Source organism: Podarcis pityusensis, assembly GCF_964106645.2.
Source record: "Podarcis pityusensis genome assembly, chromosome: 1".
Classification (NCBI taxonomy): Eukaryota; Metazoa; Chordata; class Lepidosauria; order Squamata; family Lacertidae; genus Podarcis; species Podarcis pityusensis.
This window is the reverse complement of record NC_138028.1, coordinates 69417789-69439038: the sequence shown is the minus strand read 5'-3', so window position 1 is coordinate 69439038 and position 21250 is coordinate 69417789. Positions and strand designations below refer to the sequence as shown.

The following is a 21250-nucleotide window of genomic DNA, read 5'->3' as shown; positions in this document are numbered from 1 at the left end:
GGGTTACCCAGTGTGAAAAGAGCTTTTAAGCTCTCCACTTTGCTTGCTGGGCAAGGCCTGCATGGCACACAGGCTCTGGGAGTATGGGGGATTCTCTCTACCCCTCACCTGTTAGCCACTGGGTGGAGCCAAGGGTTTGGGTATACATGATTTTCATGTGGTACCTCTGGTTACATAATTAATTCGTTCCAGAGGTCCGTTCTTAACCTGAAACTGTTCTTAACCTGAAGCACCACTTTAGCTAATGGGGCCTCCCACTGCTGCCGCACCACCGGAGCACGATTTCTGTTCTCAACCTGAAGCAAAGTTCTTAACCCGAGGTACTATTTCTGGGTTAGCTGAGTCTGTAGCCTGAAGCGTATGTAACCTGAAGCGTATGTAATCTGAGGTACCACTGTACAAGGAACTCTTGGAACTGAACCTTGCGCAATATGCAATTGTACTGTACCCAAATTAATTCAAATAACTAATAATTTATCCCAGCACATGAAGTGGTTTACTTATTATTTTCTTCCTTGATCATTTTATTGTTGATGGATACAAACAGTTGATATGGTTTTTGATGAGGCTTGATAGTAAAGCCAAACACAGGGGTTGCCAGGTTTCTGTTTTTCCCTCTCCCTCTTCTCCTGCAAACTTTGCTGCTATCACCCTGAGCATCTCTGGCTAGCCAGAGCCAAGAAAGACGCCCTTCCAACTTTTGGAGGGCTTGATGGTTTGTATTTGGGTGCCTTAGTCAAGCAGCAGCTGCCAAACAGCCCACAGCCTTCTTCTCAATCTTAAGAGCTAGGCGAGAGGGCAGAGATTACAGCACAACTGCCAGAAAGAAGGCTTTTATCATTCATCATGTTTACCAGAGGAAGGTGGCACACTTGCCATGGCAAGTGAAAATGAGGAAGCCTGTGGATACTTTCCAACAACATAAATTATTCACAGCACGATCCTTAACATGTTATTATATTACATTTTAAGATTAAGTGTTATTAAATAGTTCCTTTGAAAGCAGTAAGGGGGTCACTACAGCAACACAGAAAGAAACAGCATGATACATTTCATACTTGTCCTAGACTGATTGTTTACAGGCACTTACTTTTTATGAGCAAGAATGTTTAGATGCTCTAATTTAACACACTAAACACTGCCAGTACTTTGGCTCTGACAAGGAACCAACTCTGGCTTGCATCAAAATCCATTTAAACAGCTCTGAAATGATAGTAAGCAAACTGCTAGTTATATAATTTATTTAAAAAATAGAGCAAGTTAACAAAGAAACGCAGCTGCTTCAGATTCTACTCCAACCCTGGCCGAAAGAGAAAAGATTCCAGGGACTCCGGATGTTTTTAAATAAAGTGAATTTGAACACGTGTCTAAAGTCATTTACATAAAAGTTAAGATGATTAAAAATTACATTTCTAATCTATATGAATATTTCCTGGTTTTGAGAAATGCACAGTATGGTCTTGTATGACATTAAGGAAAGTGAAGCTCTTATGTTTCTGAAAAATAAATTCCCAGGGCTGACTGCAAAATTCATTTGACACCCCCCCCCCAACACTTCTAAGAAAAGTGAAGGGAAAATGCACTATAAACTGTAGAATAGCAATCATTTGATGCAACCTCGTATAACTTTCCTTCTTTGATTCAAATCAGAAAGAGTGCTCAATACATAGTCGATGTCATGGAACCTCCCTGCAAACCTTGTGCAAACAAAATCTATGAATGCTCAATAAACAGCCTGTTTATAGAGACCTGAAAGAACAAAAACAGATCTGTTCAACTTTTGTTGCTGATGAACACTGCTAGCCCCTCGAAGCACATGTGGGCTTTAAACCTTGTGGATGGGAAACTCTAGGTCTCTAAAAGGCTATCAAAGAGGCTGGGTAGATTCTGGCAACTGCAGAAAGTGGCTTGCTGACTAGTGCTGACTAGTAACACCCCACCCTCCAAACCTTCCCCAACTCTTGAACATATTCCACAATTCTATACAAACTTACAAATGTGTATATGTATTTTATGGTGAACCAACTATATAGCTTTTATATACACCAACAGGCAAACCACCTAGAGCAAAATAGCAATAAATAAAATAAAATAGCAGAATAGCATTTTATATTCAACAATGAAAACACCAAATGATAAACCAAAATGCTTTTATTAGCTACCTGCAGGATTGGCACAATTTCTATTTCCTGCAAATTCTGTTTTCTTAGGTGCAGAAGCATATTGCTTCCATCCAGCACAGCTTTTTCAGGAGAATCCAGAATCTGGTCTTGCTAATTGGTGGGGATGAGCCTCTGGCTCATCATTTTGACGATTAAGTCAATCAACTTGAGAGCAATTTAATTGCTACAATAACTGTTCCAGTTCCAGCTGAAGTGTCCAGTGTTTGGGGGATCAATTTCAGCTTGTGCAGCCTGATGATATGGGTGAGGTACTTGCAGGGCTGTATCCAACTATGTGCCCTCTGGATCGCTGCCCATTGTGACTGGTGACATTCTGCTTGGGGGTCTTGAATTGGTGGGTCAAGGGTGTGCTCAATGCTTCGTTGCATAACGGTGGAAGTGGCTTCCGCCCTAAAGGAGACGATGGTGCAGCCACTACTGAAAAAGCAGGCACTGGATCCAATCAATTGTAACAACTATTACCCAGTTTCAAATATTTCTTGGGGTGGGGGAGGAGGATAATTGAGAGGATTGTGGCAGAACTGCAGACATTATTGAATGAGCCTGATTATCTGGATCCATTCCACGCTGGGTTCAGGCCAGGGTTCAGGCCTGTACTGGTATTCTTCTGGACCAACTCTGTGGATGGGCATAGTGGCACTTTATTATGGTGGCTCTGTTACAAGGTCATGTCCAGAGATTAGCATAGGGTGACTGTTCTTCAGCCTTCTGGTATTTACACTTTGGAGTGCCATGGTACACCATTTTGTCCCCAATACTAATCAGAATCTATATGAAGTCATTAGGAGTTTGCTGCACCTCAAATCACTAAGATTGGGGCTCAGAACCAGATTGTTATGGGGGGGTGTAGTTTGGCCAAAAGCACCTTGAAGGCCAATAGTGAGAAGTCATGGCATGTAAAGTAAGTAAATACTGTGTTGGACTATTATTCCATCTAGCTAACTATTGTGTACACTGACTGGCAGGATTTCAGACAGGAGTGTTTGCCAGCCCTACCTGGAAATGCCAGGGATTGCAAAGCAAGAGCTACAACCCTTCCCTTCTAGAATTAAAAATATTTCACATCAAGAAGGCTTTGTAATATTTGCCAAAATGCAATGCCATTTGGAATGTATTTTATGGGTTGTGGTTTTAATAATTAAGACAAGAAAGTTGGCTCACCTTCTGCAAAGAGAATACATCCTGTTCAAGGCCGTTATTCGAAAGTACTCTGTTTTTGAGCGAGAAGAGCTATTACTGATAGTTCCCAATCCCAAGCGTTGATAATCTCTAAAACAAGCTCTTTCCACTAGCTGTTCCATAGTTGATTTCTCTGATGCTTTCAAAGTAGCACTAGTGTGCATTTCACTGTCATCTGAAACTAAAGTTGTATTATTTTACTATCTTAATATTTAGTGAAGCAAGTACACTGAAGAGTATAATACATTAGCTGAATTCAGATATTTACAGAAAAGCCCCTCTAAAGTTTTCTTACCTGATAGATCATCCTCCTCATTCCACCCAGGACGATTCACTCTTTCTTCCACAATTGTCCCCGTTTTCTTCTTTAGTAGGTACTGTCGGCCAATTGTCATCTTCCCTGCACGTTTTGCTCCTTTTACAATTGTTTTTGAAAGAGTGCTACAATTTAGAAAAGAAGCAAAATATCTGTATCGTGGTTGAAAGAGGAAAACTGGACATTATCCCTTCTAGGAACTTCCTCTCCAACAGCCACTAGAGAAATGTGTGGAATATATACAAAGTATAGATGTGATCCCATGCCTTCTAATGAATATTGTACATGAAAGGGTTTTTTGTTGCAGCATGTTCTCAATCTTTGTATTTCACAAATAATCAGAGGCATATTTTCATGATGCAGGTCCCTCTCTCACCAACAGGAAGATTTGGTGAGGTGATTTGGGAGCAAGAAATACAGAAAATCCCACCTTAATGATCATAATGTTGCATATTATAATTATTATGCAATTTTCATTAGAATTCTCACATATATTGCAGCATCTCCTTTACTAAATCATGCTATACGCGTGATTTTAAAACTTCTTAAATATAACTCCGTTGCATAACCCTTTTTGAAACTAATAATGTAGAACAGTATTTATAAGAAAGAAGCAAACATACAAAAAGGGACCATTCCTTACCGAAAGGAAGTGTTCTTTTCTTTTTGCTTTGGTAAGATTATCTGAGGTGCAGTTTGACCAGCTGCAAAAGCAAAAGTGCTAAAGATGGACTGGGGGTAGCGAAACTTCATTAGTTGTTTCTTAAATATCTCTACAACTTCAGGGCCCACTTCTTCATCAAAAGCTACCTTAATCAGCTATGTATAAAAAAGATGCAATGAATTAAAAATAAAAGGTAAAATAAAATATAAGAAATATAAAATCAAGTTTCTAAAATATTATGAAATATTATTATAAAATAGTATTACTGATTTATGAAGCAATTTATATAAACTTTATAGTTAATTAAATCATTTTTGTAATGCATTGCTTACAAATTAGAAAAGACAAAAGAAAATGTATAACATCAAAGAAAATCATACAGGAGTTTTGACAATAATAGTAATAGGGAAGTTTTTAAATGTTTAGGGAAGTTTTTAATGTTGGATATTTTATTCTGTTTTTAATCTGTTGGGAGCCACCCAGAGTGGCTGGGGAAACCCAGCTGGATGGGTGGGGTATAAATAATAAATTATTATTATTATTATTATTATTCCAACACACTGTATGTATTTATTTAAAAACAACAACACTATGTGGAATGGTATAAGTTGAAGGTGTTATTTGGTTTGTCTCATGAATAACAAAGAGAAGAAAATACAAGCATTAAAATGAGGCAGAATATTTCCATGCTATTTTGTTTGAAAAGCAATTAAGATTAATTAGTGTCACATTTATGTTGAACAGACCCAACATTTGGGCAAAATGACAAACTATTTTCCATAATATTGTCCCACTGTTTGCAAGCCTGTCCATCTTCTCTTGAAATGCTTTGGAAATATGGGCAGGGTAAATGCCATCAGAAACATAGCTGTCAAGTGTCCCTTATTTGAAGGGACAGTCCCTTATTCCAGCGCCATGTCCTGCTGCTGTCCCTTATTGATGGATGTCCCTTAAATGTCCCTTAAATTTCAAAGGAAGCAGCTCCTCTCCCTCCCTCCCTGCTGGCCAGGGAGGAGGGAGGCTCCAACTGTGTTGCTTGGCTGTGTTGCTCACCCAATAAGAAGTCTAAGAACGACTGGGGGGTGGAACTTGCATGCCTTGTGTGTGGCTAGTTAATGCAAGCTGAGGGGTTTTTTGAATGCTGGTCGCCATTTTGTTGCATGTGCTGCTGCAAACTTTGCAGTGCAAAGCCAGGCCGGGGAGCCATCTTAAGTTGAGGCTGCATAGGCCTTGTGGTGCATGTGATTCAGATTCTATTCAGTTGAACCTCTGGTTACAAAGTTGGTTGGACAGTGTTCTCGAAGCTACCAGCATGAGTTTGACCAGACTGAAGGAGGACAGGAAGACTGGAGCGCCTGGAACAGGTCCCTTATTTTGGCTGCTGGTCCCTTATTTTCAAGGCTGCTGGTCCCTTATTTTCAAATCTGTAAGTTGACAGCTATGATCAGAAAGCTGAGACAGAGTGGAGGATAATAGAGTATGTTTGGGGAACCTGGAACAGGACTCTCCCAAATGCTCCTTCCTACAGAAGCTGCTTATGAGACTGGCACTGCATCCCCTGGCCTATTTGCATGTCTTGTAACCAAGGTGCTTCAATACTAAGGGAAGGCAAAAACTGCCATGCTTAAAAGGCCTGGAAATAAATAGGCAATACTGAAAGTGGGCAAACAGAAGTCAGGTACAGTAACTCATGACCCCACAGAACTATGGCCCAGGTTTATGGATACATTCCATATATACTTTCACTCTTTGATGGGCATTTTGCTTAAGTTCTCTATTGTACTATGAACAAGTCATGGGCAACCTATTTTTAAATGAAGGCGATGGCACTTTATTAATTTATGAAAATGACATCCAATGTTGCATAAAAATTGTCCAGATCGTGACCTTGCTAAGAAAGCCTACTCTACATTTCTGTCATAAATTTGAGGCAGATGCATTGAGTGACAAAGATTAAAATAGTGTTCTTGGTACATCTGCCTAGTGTACCTAGACCCGGGGTCACCAAACATGGTGCCCTCAGATACCTGCCTTGCACTGGTGCTGTGAGGGGAGTGTGCTTGCTTTTTTGGGATCTGTGTTTTATTTGTTTTTGAGTTTTGTCTGTTGCAGTGGGAGAAATCTGAGCATCACCAGTTTTCTTCTGCAAAATGAGTATTTTGTGGTGCCAACATCAGTTGCTTATTTTTCCAAATGTGGCCCTTAAAAGGAATGCTCCTAGGAAAAACTATTATAGTTGTAATGGTTTCCATTTTTTTAAGATGATCTCTCTTTTCAGTTGAATTAATTCATACTCTGCCTTTCTACAGAAGATGTCCAAGGTAGTTAACAATAATAAACCCTTAAAACCTTAGTTAAACTAACAGGGCTTAAGTTAACTTAATTGTGTGGGAGTTTTTTTAAAACAACAACAACACCACTTTTTATTTATTTTAAAGAACAAATATGAGAACAACAACATTGGCTGCCTCCATTTTTTAAAATTGTGTTTGATTGTGGCCTTTATATGCAGACTTTCTTAGTGGAAAGTTCAGGGACATGAGAGTTGATTTATTTTGGAATTGGTGATATTGTAAATATAACATGCAGAAGGAAGTAAGAGTGTTCCAAAAAAACCAACAAACTATGAACTTTAAGCAGCTTTATTTTACCTGAAACACAGCAGAGGTAATTTGTAGCCCTTCCTGCATGCTTTGTTGAAGCTGGTTCTGGATGGTAATTTTCTTCTCCTTAGTTATTGAGGCAATGGGAACGCTCCGAATAACAGTTTGTTCTCCCACTAAGAATATTAGTCAGAGGAGCACTGAGTCACGGTTCACGTTATCAGAGCTGTTCATATTTTACATACTCTACTCAATATGTATGATCAGTCTTACACAGATGCATAAAAGATGCAACAAAGTCAAAGCCATAATCAAAGCTGGAATGTCTATCAAAATATTGAGCTCATTTCATGAATGACATGTTAAAGAGCCTATCAGTTCCAAAAAAAAAGGAACATGTACTTCCTCAGTCAGCTTACCAAACTGAATCAATTGATTTATTTTATTAACATTAACATTTTTTAAAAAATAAACCAACATGATGCCTTGTAACATCTATTCCTTCAATTACACCAAACTACATTAAAATGTATTATGACAGATATTCAGCATATGTATGTTTACAAGTATGTAAGTAAGTAAGTAAGTCCTACTGTGTTTAGTGAAGCTTACACCCAAGAAAAATGTGTTTAGGATTGCTTAATTGAGATTGCTCAATTGCAATTTCAGCAACTTGGCTATCTTCATGAGAAAGATGAATTTAGAAAAGTTGTACATTATGGGATGACAAGCATAGCTCTAGTGGCAGTGGGTCAAAGTTTACAGTTTTGCAACAAAAGGGAAAATTTGTTTTGTGGGGCACTTTTGGTTGTGTGGAAAGAGCCATTTATATAAAAGTGTTAACATGTGGCAACACTTTTATACATGAATTCCAAACATTATAAATGGCGTATCTAGTGTATCACTGTCATATCAATTATGCGAAGTCAGTATAATATCAGATTTGTCACCTGCTGCTGATACAGAAGTTGCTGACCCTCAACCTGGCATTTATTGGCTAGTGTCTTAAGTCTTCGGTTCAAGCCACCACTATGTTAATGAGAACTAAGTCTATGTATTATCCCAATAAATATGCGTGCACTAAAGAAGTGATGCATCAAATGACAAAATATTTGATGCATCGCTCTCACTACATATCTATTTTCTGCAGCCTGTAGAAATAACTGGAACACACTGCTTTATTTTTATGTAACTCACAGAGATTTCAAAGTAGAATTCTTATCCTCAAAAAGCTACAGTTACAATTTTCACTAAACAAATAAGATAATTGTTAAATAAATAATTGCTATTTTTTCATCAGCCCAAGATAGCAGTTTTAAAAATTGTTAACATTATTTGGTCTCATGACATTTTAAAATACTGTAATTTTTAAAATTTCTGCTCTTTTAATAAAGTGAAGGATTATGTAGATTCAAATTACTTTCCACTCTGGCAGAAAGAGTTGTTGCAGAAACCAGTTCACTAATTTCTTATTCACTGGCTATATATCTAACACTCATGGCAAACTAGTTAAACACTAGCCACATAAGAACCACAGAACTAGCCAGGAATAAGATAAATGAACTGTAATTCAGAACTTACAACTGCTACAAATGCAAGCAAAAAACACTGATTGACAACTTTCTCAGTTTAAACATGTAACACCAACTTCTTGATCCTGTATATAAGAACACAAGAAGGGCCTGCTAGATTAGGCCAATGGCCCATCTAGTCCAGCATCTTGATCTCACAGTGGCCAACTAGATGCCTATAGGGCATGAGTGCAACAGCACTTACCCCACTTTTAATTCCCAGGAACTGGTATTCAGAGACTTACTGCCTCCAACAGCAGAGGCAGAACATAACTATTGTGCTAGTAGCCAATGATAATAAAGGTCATGTACTCAATATTTCTGCCTGCACAAGACGAAGTTTCCATATTATTTGTGCATATCTGCCACCATCCAACCAACCATCCATCCATCCATCCATCTACTTTTATTTATGTGAGTAATCCAGGTAATCCTTGAGTAGTTGCTCTTGTCTTTTTAACATGTTTCTCCTACTCAGAGTAGATCCTTTAAAATCATGAACATGATTAATTTAGGTCCATTAGTTTCAATGGGTCTCTTCTGAGTATAATGTAGATAGCTCTAACCTATAACCAGGACCTTCACATGTCATGCTATACCACAGCTTAGCATAAAGCCTCTCCTCCTCCCAGAGGGGAGGTGTTGTGAGCGGGAGCCTTTCCCGCGTCAGCAGGGGGGTGTACTCGGCCCCCTGCATCACTCACCCGGCTGCCGCGCCCCGCCCACCAGGCCAGCCAATAGGGTTGGCTTGGGGGCGAGATCTAGCTGCATTCAAGCGGCCGCAGCAGCCCCGCGCCTCATTCTGTTTCCCTGGAGTCGTCGGATCACCTGCCCGCCCTCCCTCCCTCCCTTTAGGTCATATTTATGCTTTGACCTTGCTATGGACTTTGGTTGGTTGCCCTGGTTGACCAGGGGGCCTGGTAGGAGTTTTTATCCATTTGGCAGATTGGCACCAGCCTCTTGGTTTTTTGCCTACCTCATAGCAAATCGCCACAACTTTTTTGTACTGGCGGTTAGGCACTGGGATATGTGTTGTGCGTTGGTGGGTGGGGTTTGGCCATCACCTACCCCGCCCCTCGTTGGGTATTCCATTAAAGGAATCCAGCGGTCGTGGATCCTGTCCAATGCCCTGCCGGTGCCTAGGGCCATGGCACAACCCCCAGTGACATCAGGGGAAGCTTCAAGTTGTATTTGCATCAACAAGCTCCTCCCACTGTTTGTTAACCTCCAAAGACCCCTGCTGCGCGGGTGGGGTCAAATATAGGTTGTTTGACCCAATGCCTAAGCCAATACCACACGCATGCTGTAACCAATAAAAGTTGCGGCCTACTTTAGCCCATTAACCTAAAATACATGTGTCCTTGTGTCTCATTTTACCAATATGCACGTGGAGGGTCCTCGACTCACAATGTGCATAAGCTGAAATGAGCCTAAGCAAGCCTTTGGCTCCTGGCAGGAGACCTCAGCAGCATTTACTTTGCTTGCACTTAATCTCAGATTGTTACTGCTTGTGAACAAAGGATAGTTGTTTATAACAAACTAAAAAGTCTGATCCATAGCCCAAAGTTTGAAGTTCGCTTGTTTTGAAATTGACTTGTGTTTGCTATAAACGATAATCTCTGGTTCACATGCTATGAAAACCTGAGAAATGCTCCCAAATTCCATTTCCAGGTGTAAGGGAGGAGGACAGGTCTAGGAGGTCTGCATTACCCCAGATAACACAGATTATGCATGCTGTATTGAACCATGCTCTACCTTGACATGCTATCTAGGCCACAGTATGAGCATGAGAATGAAGGATATGACTACATCACTTTCAAGACCAGAAATGCATAATTAACAGTTGAGGACATGGAAATTGCATCTGACCAATTTCCTGGATCACATTTTTTGTTTGTCCATATAAGCACATCCATCCATCCATCCATCTACCTATGCTCCACATATATGTCTTTATGTCTATGCTCCAGACAGTTCAAGAAAAGTTTTTTATGAAGCCTATCACATTACAGTCCTATCCATGCATTCAAAGGAAAAGAGGACTTAAACTGAGAAGCCGGCTTGTGCATGCTGCCTCCAAGTTCCCTCCATATGCCTAGTGTCCTCACTCCACTGTAAGTCTTTCCAAGTTCAGCGGGAGGGTTTGAAGGGGGCTTCTAAGTGCATTCGGCAGATAATACATGGTTCCCAATCATAGGAAGGCTTGTAAATGTGTCCAGCTGAATGTGCCTAAATGCCCCCCTTCAGACCTAGTCAATGTGATAAAGTTGGGGTGCAGTGAGTGCACCTGACATGTATGTTCTCCCCAGTTTAAGCCCTTACATGTTCTTTTGAACACATGAATAAGGCTTATGAGAACAATTATAATAATTTGTTATTTAATTAGCTATGCAGATTACAGAAATTCATACCGATCAAAAGGCTGAATTATAGATACTGATCCTATTCTGGCACATTTGTTTTAAGCGACTTAAATGGACTGCGGGTTAGCTTCAAGTGTGTTCTGAAGTAAAAATTTATTTTAACATTCATAAAGAAGACCATACCTAGTTGATCATGAGGTGTGCCTTTAAATATAACTCTGTACGTAGTAAGGAACAAAGCTCCTTCTGCAGGGAGAATGTGAGGGCCTCCAAGCAATCCTCCAGTTGCCTCCTCTCGGCCATCAGGATCCAGAAGCACACGGAGACCTTCACACACAAACTCTTCCCCTGGTAGCAAAGCTGGTCGTAGAATCTTGGGCTGAGCCCAAAGACAAGATTTATATATATATATATACACAAACTGTGTTACACATAGTACACTACAGGTGTCAAACTAAAAAGGATTGAGCTGGAATTACAGCTATAGTTTGTAAAAGACAGGTTATTGTAAAAATGGGTGTATTTTGTAGAAAAGGGACTTAACAAAGAGCCCTAGTCCAACACTCTAACCACTATACCACACTAACAATCACATTGTTAGCATTCATAGAAGGGATAAGGTGTGCCAGCTGGGTGGATAGTCATTTATCTGGTCTGCCTAGGGCTTTCCTGCACTCTTTCAGATTTCTCATCACCATTCATGGTCAGAAACATCTCTCTGCCCCTGTGCTTACTGGGCAGACTGGATTTCAGCTAGGATAAGAGTAAGAACTGAGTAAAATAAATTCCATCTTTTTAGAAAAGTGGCAAAGATGCAAGGCTCTGATGGGCTGGAGCAGGGGTGGGGAATCTCTGGTTCTCCAGATGTTGTTGGACTCCCAACGTTGCCTACTTAGCATAGCCAATGGTCGGGGGGGGGCGTGATGGGAGTTGCAGTTCAGCAACGCAGGAGGGTCACAGGTTCCCAGTGTCTGGGTTAGAGTTTTTGCCTCTTCAGTCCAAAAGGGAAAGCATTATTTGCTTAGATGCTGTTTGACTGGAAAAGGGAGTGGGTCGATAAAGAATAGGACTTAAATCAACAATGGACATGCAACAGCAGCTTATTTTGATTCAGAGGTTTGGCTGATACTTTTTCTCTAGTTCATATTTCACAAAACTATAGCCAAGCTGCTTATTTGTTGAATTTTTCATTTTTTTCAGCATCCTTTTAAATGTTCCAAATATCTCCCCAATTATATTAGAAAAAAAACCCCCACAGAAAACTGAGCAAACTTGCCATATACCTAAAATGTAAATAGTGTAAACAAAGTCCAAAATACTTGCCTTCTGAATTGGTGGCAACCTTCTACTTTCTCGATGAACAGCCTCCAGAGTCTCAATGTGCATTGCTACAATTCCTGGGAGCAAACACCACCGCAAATGAGCAAAACATAGCAAGAAGAAAACAAACTAAAATAATTCCACCCTTCTAAAAACTGCTTTCAGAAAGCCCAGAATAGGGCTCTCACATGACTATGTGGACACCGACAGACTAAAATTAGAAGTGCAAACCCTTATTGTCAACTGAAACTAACACACACAAAGAAGCTCTTTTCAAAAATATCTTTTCTCAGACAGTGCAAAATATATCCCTCTCAAAATATTTCAAGACTTCACCATAGCTCTTCATACCTGGTATCATACAATGAAGACTCCTGATGTGATCCTGTGTAACTCCACTTTCTGTGCAAACCTTGTCTATGAACCTAGTAATGAAGCGTACGACAGCATTGGCAATGTCATTGTTCTCAGAATCCTCAAACCCACTTTCAGTATCATAACTCTCAGCAACACTGCCTGCAATGCTAAAAAAGCAATTCTAATCAGTTAAATCTACATTGGAGCAAAATAAACATCACTCTAATTGAAAACAATGTGGTTGTCCCGATTACATACCTATTTGTGACAATGCTATTGCTTCCGCTCTCCCAGTCGCCCGTTGCTGAAGTTCTTAGGAGTTTGTTTTTACTGGTGTCCAGTGGCACCAGCAGGTATACCATGAGGTTAGCAAAATGAATTGCCTGACTGAAAACCATACTTTCTTCACTTTGTACTAGTTGCTGTTGAGTCTCTTTACTAAGTGTTGGCCACAGACGCATCTGCTCAGCAGCTAAGTCCATGGCAGTCTTTTCTTGGGCCTGGGCATCAGAATTCTTCTCCTAGGGGAGAAAATTAGACAGTAGAATATTATACTGTAGCTTTAAATTATTTCCGTTCTTTTGGAATGGGGACAAAGGCTGCCTATAAATTATATATGAGACCATATAACACCGGTCTTGAAAGACCTACACTGGCTCCCAGTATGTTTCCGAGCACAATTCAAAGTGTTGGTGCTGACCTTTAAAGCCCTAAATGGCCTCAGTCCAGTATACCTGAAGGAGCGTCTCCACCTCCATCATTCTGCCCGGACACTGAGGTCCAGCGCCGAGGGCCTTCTGGCAGTTCCTTTGCTGCGAGAAGCCAAGTTACAGGGAACCAGGAAGAGGGCCTTCTCGGTAGTGGCACCCACCCTGAGGGACGCCATCCCACCAGATGTCAAAGAGAAAAATAACTACCAAACTTTTAGAAGACATCTAAAGGCAGCCCTGTTTAGGGAAGCTCTTAATGTTTAATAGATTATTGTATTTTAGTGTTTTGTTGGAAGCCGCCCAGAGTGACTGGGGGGACCCAGCCAGATGGGCGGGGTATAAATATATCATTATTATTATTATTATTATTATTATTATTATTGAACCTTTGCTGAAGAACCAAACATAAGACAAAACACTGTGCAAAGAATAACAATTCATGAACCACAATGCAGGATTTGGTACTGAAGTTGCAGTTTTCTTGCTCATGGGAAATTATGCCTCTACACCGTCCACGTCCTGCCCCCAAGTTGTGCTACTGCATACTAAGCGACAGGAGAACATTAAAGAAAGGGTTCTCTACTGGTTGATGTCTCAAGATGCACTTTGCTTTTTGCATCCACATTGCTCAGGGGTGGGGCAAAACCTGGATCTGCCTGCAAAAAACCATTCAATTCCCAAATGTCGTACCCATCTTATCCTTTACTTTCCATTGCATCTGAAATTAGATCCTTGTGCAAGCACAGGGCCATGGCTGGTCTTAAAATTTAAAGAGCAATTTCTGACATACCTACAGAATCCATAGAAAAAGGAATGCACAACATGGAGCGATTCTGAAGGCAAGTCTAATTCACTTATAGCCCTTTCAGCACAGCATCAATTTAATCTACTTGTTGGTGGGTTTAATTGTTTTTGTTTGTTTCCTCATTGCAGTTTTACAAGCTAATATATACATTAGGATTTCATTCTGCTTGCAAACTCTTGGCTCGTTCTCATAGTGAATATGAATTGGCTTGAGAACTAACTGCCTGGCATTCAAAACTGCCTGGCACAGATGATACTGTCCAATCTTCTGTAGTGCTTGAGTCAGTGAGCCACGTGTAGCTATAAATAGCTTATAGCACTGAAAAAGTTTCATGTTTTCACATGCCAGATTTCAAATCTAACAGTCGTTCTCTGTAAACGAAGTGGATGGCACGTAGACACAACATATTGTAGCCTAAAGAAATTAGGGCAAAGGTAACTGGCAACTGTTTTCACATAACCTCATTTTTTTAAGGAAAAAGCAGCAGGAACCTACAATTGTATGATCAGCCTTTTAGACTTCTGAAGAATATGAGGGAAAGCTTCAAGTGTGCATATGTGCTACAACTGCTTCTATTTCCCAATTCTGCTACCACTGTTCTCTGTTGCTTCCCTATAGTACAGTTAATACTGGTAGCAACTTTCCTGTTCATGGCTTTTCCTTCATGTTTGATAGTCCCTAAAGTATTTAGAGGAACATTACTGACACGCTAAGATGGCAGAGTGCCTTCTTCTATTACTTTGTCTAGAATTGCGAAGTTCCTGGCATTTTACTGGTTTTGCCATACTGGAAAGATGCAACCTGTTCCTTTTATAACAGGACAATTAGGACATGCCTATACTTTACTTACTTATTTCATTTATGTACTAACTTTTTCTTCCAAGGAGCTCAAGGTCATGTGCATGGTTCTCCTCCCCGTTTCACCCTCACAACAACCCTGGGAGGTAGACTAGGCTAAGAGATAGTGACTGGCCCAAGATCACCCAGTAAGCTTCATGGCTGTGTAGGGATTCAAACCCTTGTCTCACAGGTCATAGTCCAACACTCTAACCATAGTCCAACACTCTAACCATTACGCCACACTGGTCCAGATGTAGCTCAATATCCATCCCAGCTTAAATCATTATAACACCCACCCACCCTGCATAATCCCTGTAATACCTGCAGTACAGGTGCAATAATATTATTGACACCAGCTATCATGTCTAATCTGCATATCTTTGTTTAAAGATGACCCTGTAGTCACACAAGCAGAAAGTATATTTCCAGAGTCATGCAGCTTCATATTTTTGATCTGTCCAATTTCAAATACCACAACACTGTTTATGAGCCCCCAAAAGGGAGGAAAAGGTTAGAAAATGAAAGGAGAGAAAGAGAGCAACATAACACAGAATGATGGCACACTGTACAAAGCAACACGAAATGGGAGCCAGTTTATGCTGCAGCACTGACATGCCTTTTCAGCTCTGCACTGGACATAAGACTTCAAAGCAAGTCAACGAAAGGGAGAAGCAAAACTTACTTTATCTGTGGCTGAAGTAACTGTAAAAGCCACAAGCAAAGGGCTGATTTTCATATTAGTTTTCTACATATGTGCTCTTAAGAAGCATGTAACGAAGTGGCTGGAAGGAGTGTGCTTTTTTTTGTAACTTGAGAGCAATCTAGTACATATCTTGGATGTATTCAGTTGTGAAGCTTCTTGATAAGTCTGACAAGTAGTCAATGTACTGTGGTGCAATGGCTTAGTGTGTCTGGATGTTAACAAGAAGATCTGTGGCTTAAGCCCACCCAGGGATGGCAGTGGGCAAGATTCCTGCGTTGCAGAGGGTTGGACTAGATGACCCCTGGGGTCCCTTCCAACACTACAATTCTATAAGCATCTATTGGATATCATACATGTTCACACAAGCTTGTCACTGACTCTCTCTTTCACTACCATCCACTTCTCATGCCCCCCCCCCAATAACTACTGCTTTCCCCTCTGCTAGACATGGTCACAGAACCATGTGGATAAGTGGTCTTTCTCCCCAACCACTATGCCTACACATCTTGATGAAAATTTTACATTTTTACCCCACATTGAACAGATTGATGCTTATACCTCCCAAGGTCTTAAATTTGGAAAGACCTCTGGTAGGGGAAAATTTTTGGCTTGTGCTTGGGACAAGAATTTTTATTTTTCATGAATGCTGTGTGCCTCTGAAGGAACTTTTAGATGCTCCTGGTACAAAATCTACAGTATTACAATGCCAATACAATTATACTGCATGATATAATGGTCCAGAACAAAAGTTGTTGTGGAATTAGATAAGACATGACAGCTGAATTAGCCTTTGGGTTCCAATACAAAGTAAGCTCCAAGATTTGTGCAGCTAAACTCATACACAGTTATTCATTACTGCTATTGGGGAAAAGAGTTATTTTGGAAATTATGTTTATGCACCAGGGTGGAAAATCTGCATTTTAGGTTTCCTTTGGCACCAATATTCACAACATCTACTATCCATTTCTGATGGGGGTGGGGGGACATTCTTAAGGGAAGGGTAAAGTTTTGTCTGGGAATGCTGTCTGATTTGAAGCAGAAGGAACAGAGTGCTGCCAAAGCTAGAAAAACATGTAGTAATGCATGTTAGGACTGTGAGCATATTAAGATAATATACTCATCTATTCTAAAGGAAAGCAAACATTTCTTTTGTGAGTATTAATGAATTATCCTGGATAGTTGTGTTGCTTTATATATAAAACATCTTAAATCTTGTCCACACTATTAACAAGTTCATTACAACTAGTACCATAAGATTTAAGAAGTAATTCCAGTATTTAGGAAAACACCCCCTGCCTGAAATATTAATTTAAGAAGGCTCAACGAACTATACAATATCAAACATTTTATTTAACTAAATGCCAACTGACTTCAACACAGATTTAGTTTAGCTTATTTCTTTGCTCATTAAAATTTCTATATTCTTGTTTTACTTACTTTCTGCTTTAAGTGTTGTGGATGATTGTCTTCCTTAGCTGAAAGATAGAGTGAACGAATTTGATTTTCCACATCACTGTAAAAGTTTGTTTCCCAGAACTGCTGGTTAGCCCATATTGGATGATCTTGAACACAGGTGTAAACAAACTGACTGACTCCAGGAGCTAGTTTCTGAAAGCACAATGATGAGTCATCAGATTAATTTTCAAGAGTAGGAACAACAATGTATTCAACTGTTGTGGCAATAAAAATCATTAATGAGACAGACAACTAATCTTAATGATGTATGTGTACATATAACAATCATGAATATATTCTCTCCTATACATTCATGTTGAGTAAACTAGTGGGCAACTCAATAATAATTCTGTTTATTTGAAGACAAAATCTTACAGAAGGCTCATTCTTGAGTATGAATGTTGCAGCAAGACAGATAGAGGTACAAGATCCAAAAGTGAGAACAATGGGATAGTGGAATATGTAAGCTTGGTTTGCTCTATTTTCACCTGATTGAACTTCAAAATTTGCACTGAAATTTGTATGTAGAGAGTAGCTTTTCAAAGAATCTGAAGCAGGTCTACAAGGTACATAAAGCAGTATTTTCAATTACACAGTGCTTTTTTTATATCAAAGCAAATGTCTTTTCAAAGGTCCTGCAATTAATGCAGAGGTGGCTCTGTACCCCCCCCCCCCCATTTAATGTACTTGTTGAAACTTCAGATACTCCACCTACATTGCAGCATTGCATTCCTTCCATATTTATATTACAAAATGAGGATTAGCTTTTAGGGTCACTGAAATCAGATGCACTGCATATTTTGATCTGTTGTTCAATCATATACAAAGTTATACAACATTACAATCCATCCCAAAACAACCCTAAATTCCAAATTACTCCAGACGTTTCCCTGATTTCTATTTCTATTCGACCTTTCTGAATTAGCTTACAGGTGTTTCATTGGAACTGTTATTCAGTGCAACCAAACAGCAGCCAGCAGATGGCAATAGATTTCTGTGGAAACTACATGCCATTTCTCTGTAAAGGCAGCCTAATAAAATAGTGGCGCTGACTGTCTCAACAACTGAAAGATCAGTGCTGAACTCTGCCTAACAGATCTGCCTGTAAAAAAGAAATCTTACACACACAAAAATATCAATAGTATGCCATGTGACTACATTGTTTTCCTTGAAATGATATCCATGCTTCCCCATTAGTCCTGTACTCCCCTGATCTTACCTCTGCTAGCCTACAACAAAACCTAAATGTACTCCTCTCAGCTAGCTTCTTGGTGTGGTTCCATATAAGGGCATAAGGGACAATAAACTGAATTTCAGTCCTGATCAGACAGGGATTATGCTGACAAGTGACCTATCTGACTTGGGAGATGATATGGGAGTTAGCTTAGTTGGTAGAGCATGAGGCTCTTAATCTTAGGGGTGTGGGTTTGAGCCCCACTTTGGAAAAAAAGGTTCCTGCATTGCAGGGGGTTGGACTAGATTACCCTTGTGGTCCCTTCCAGCTCTACAACTGTATATGTATATGATTCTATACAGCCTTTTATTCTGGATGGGGTTGCAGTTTGATAGTGCTTTTAGATCTCTAGAAGCCCAAGTAGCATTACTGGCACAAAATACCTACCCTCAATTTAGGCTAGTACAGTATGGCCTCACTTACATACACTCTGGCAACATTGTCTATGGATGGTTACAGTGTGTTGTACATTGGGCACAGAAACTACTGTTAGTTCAGAATATGACTACTAACTGCAACTGGGAATTTGGAAGACATCTCACTGATCTTGAAATGGCTTCACTAATTTCTGGGTCCAATAGGAAATGTTGGTTTTAACTTTCAAAGCCTGAATGACAGCACCAGAATAACTCAATGACTGTCTCCCCACCCCCCCAAATAAACCTGCCTTTCATGAGAGGCTGTTCTGTTCTGTGACACAGACTTTTCTGTTGTGGCATCTTATCTTTGGAACTCATTTCCCAGGTACAGTCAATAACAACAACAACTCCTCCTGATGTTTTAAGTAAAATGATAAAGAATTACTCTAAGATGAATTGGAAACACTGGAAATAATAAGGGGCCTGGTGGAAGTGCAATTTCATAAAATAATTATGGGGAAAGATTATAAATTTAAAAACAAAGATATTGGGGTATTAAATTCCACATGATTTATTAATAAATTATATGGATGACTTAATAAAGAAAGATCACACTGAGATATTTTTCCTATATGGCAGCTGCCACTAGAAAATGTCATGCAAAGAATTGAAGATCTCAGGGGACATCTAATATTAATGAATGGATGGATAAAACTTGGGAATTTAACTTAATGTCTAAGTTGACATTTTCTGAGGTCAAAGGAAACAACAAAGATGAAATACTTTTGTAGCAAAGGGATTCTGTTTCTTAACTACAGTCAAAATAACCATCCAAATATACGGTATGGTTTTGCGATGCTATGAATTTTAAAGTACTAGTAGTTCTTTGGGGTTTTTTTGCAGGCCCAGCTGCAGCAAGCCTAAGATTGCTGGGATGGGGCACAGGAGGCAAGAACTACATGACAACATTTTGGGATCAAAAATGGCCACAACTTTATTGATTACAGATGCCAGTAGGCTTTGGCATAGGCATGGGGTATGTATCCAAAATCAACCAATCTGACTGCTCACTGATTGCATCATCAGGGTCAATACTGGGTTAAGGGACCCCATATGACACACATCAAGGACACCATTAAGGGAGTTCTATGGTCTGTTCGCTCCCACTTGGACACACAGTCAGAATTCTTCCCCTTGGACCCATTTACCAGGGTACCCTGATACTTTGATCTGGAGGAGGGGGAGGGGTTAGGCTTCTTTCCACGCCATCTGATTAGACTAAGGATCTGGCCCAATGCGTTTTTCCACCAACAAGTTGTGACAATTGCTGTGAGGTAGGTAAAACCTCTAAACCAGCCCAATTAGGCAAATTCCTTCCTGGCCCCCAATAAAACAATCAAGCAATTCCACGGCATTCATACGCACCACCCGCTTGCCCCCACATACAGGTTTAAATGGTTTGAGGACAGACCTGAGTAAAGACAGGCTCAACCCAGGTCCACTCCCAAAAGTCGCCCTGCAGTTTGGCCATGATTGGCCAATTCAAATTTGAACAGCAGGAGAGTCCCATCATTCTCTGCGGCCCGCTGAGGATGATGACACAGCCCAGCTGTGCAGGGAGTTTTTGCCCGCAACCAACTTGCCCACAGCCACACCAGACCACAATTGCTTCTGCTGCTGAGCAGCATGGTAAGCGGTTTCTTCCTCTTCTTTATCAGTTTCATGTTATCTGTTTAACTTACTTTATTAGTATTGCAGTTTATGACTGTTGTATGTTCTTCTTTTGGGGTTAGAAAGAATATTTATTGAGATGGTATTGTTTCTAGTTTTGCAAACTGCAAATTGATAAACAATAGTGCAATCCAGGCCTGCTCACACCAGACTGTCAGGAGTTTGGACAGAGCCAAGGTATTTCTGCACCCAGCTTTGCCAGCTGGGTGCCACTGACAAAGCAATACATCACTTTGTCGGTGCTGACTTTCCCATTCTGCCCACCAGTGGAGCCCAGTGGAAAGCCCAAAGACTCAAAATTCCAAGGCAGGGCATGGGATGGGGCTGAGCTGCCCTGGAATCTGCTGGATCTTGAGACAGTCTCACAGCAATTGCAGGCCAGCATCAGGCCTGATTTGGGCCTGACTGCTGCATCGGTCTAGAGCTGGTGCAGGGATCAGGCCCAATCATCCTGCCGCTGCTACTCTCTGGTTGCTGGGAGGTGCTGTGCCGTGGATGCAATGGTGGTTCTGCTGCTCTGCAAAGCCCCACCAGTGTGTGAATAGATGTTAATTGCACCCCACATGCTTACTGCAGCAGTTCAGGATTCTGGTGCTGGTACTGGCAATCTAAGAAGCACAAAAAATTTATTGACACAATGATTTAATAACAGACTTCCTCAAATGGTGGCTAGATAGATGAGGAAGGAGCAGTCAGTGAGCTTATCCAGACTCATCCTCATAGAGAACAACTATTAATCTGTAATTACCAGTTGTAGAGAGTTCCTACAATATTATGTACACTTCTTTAAATCACAGGACACTGTGAACTCTCCCTCTTCTGCAATAGAATGTACACCCAGCGAATTTATACAAAAA

The 21250-nt window shown here is 40.3% G+C and overlaps 1 protein-coding gene across 2 annotated transcripts in view; it reads right to left on the bottom strand.

Annotated features, from left to right (window-relative positions):
- Nucleotides 1–21250, bottom strand: part of SBF2 (SET binding factor 2) — a 212872-nt gene that overhangs the window by 32872 nt on the left and 158750 nt on the right. For both annotated transcript variants that reach the window (XM_081013068.1, XM_081013069.1), the window contains exons 18-26: nt 17052–17222; nt 12815–13077; nt 12551–12723; nt 12203–12276; nt 11063–11258; nt 6994–7121; nt 4322–4497; nt 3658–3803; nt 3345–3543 (exon numbers count right to left, since the gene is read on the bottom strand). In XM_081013068.1, the coding sequence (XP_080869194.1) occupies nt 3345–3543; nt 3658–3803; nt 4322–4497; nt 6994–7121; nt 11063–11258; nt 12203–12276; nt 12551–12723; nt 12815–13077; nt 17052–17222 (1526 nt within the window). The remainder of the gene's footprint in view (nt 1–3344; nt 3544–3657; nt 3804–4321; nt 4498–6993; nt 7122–11062; nt 11259–12202; nt 12277–12550; nt 12724–12814; nt 13078–17051; nt 17223–21250) is intronic.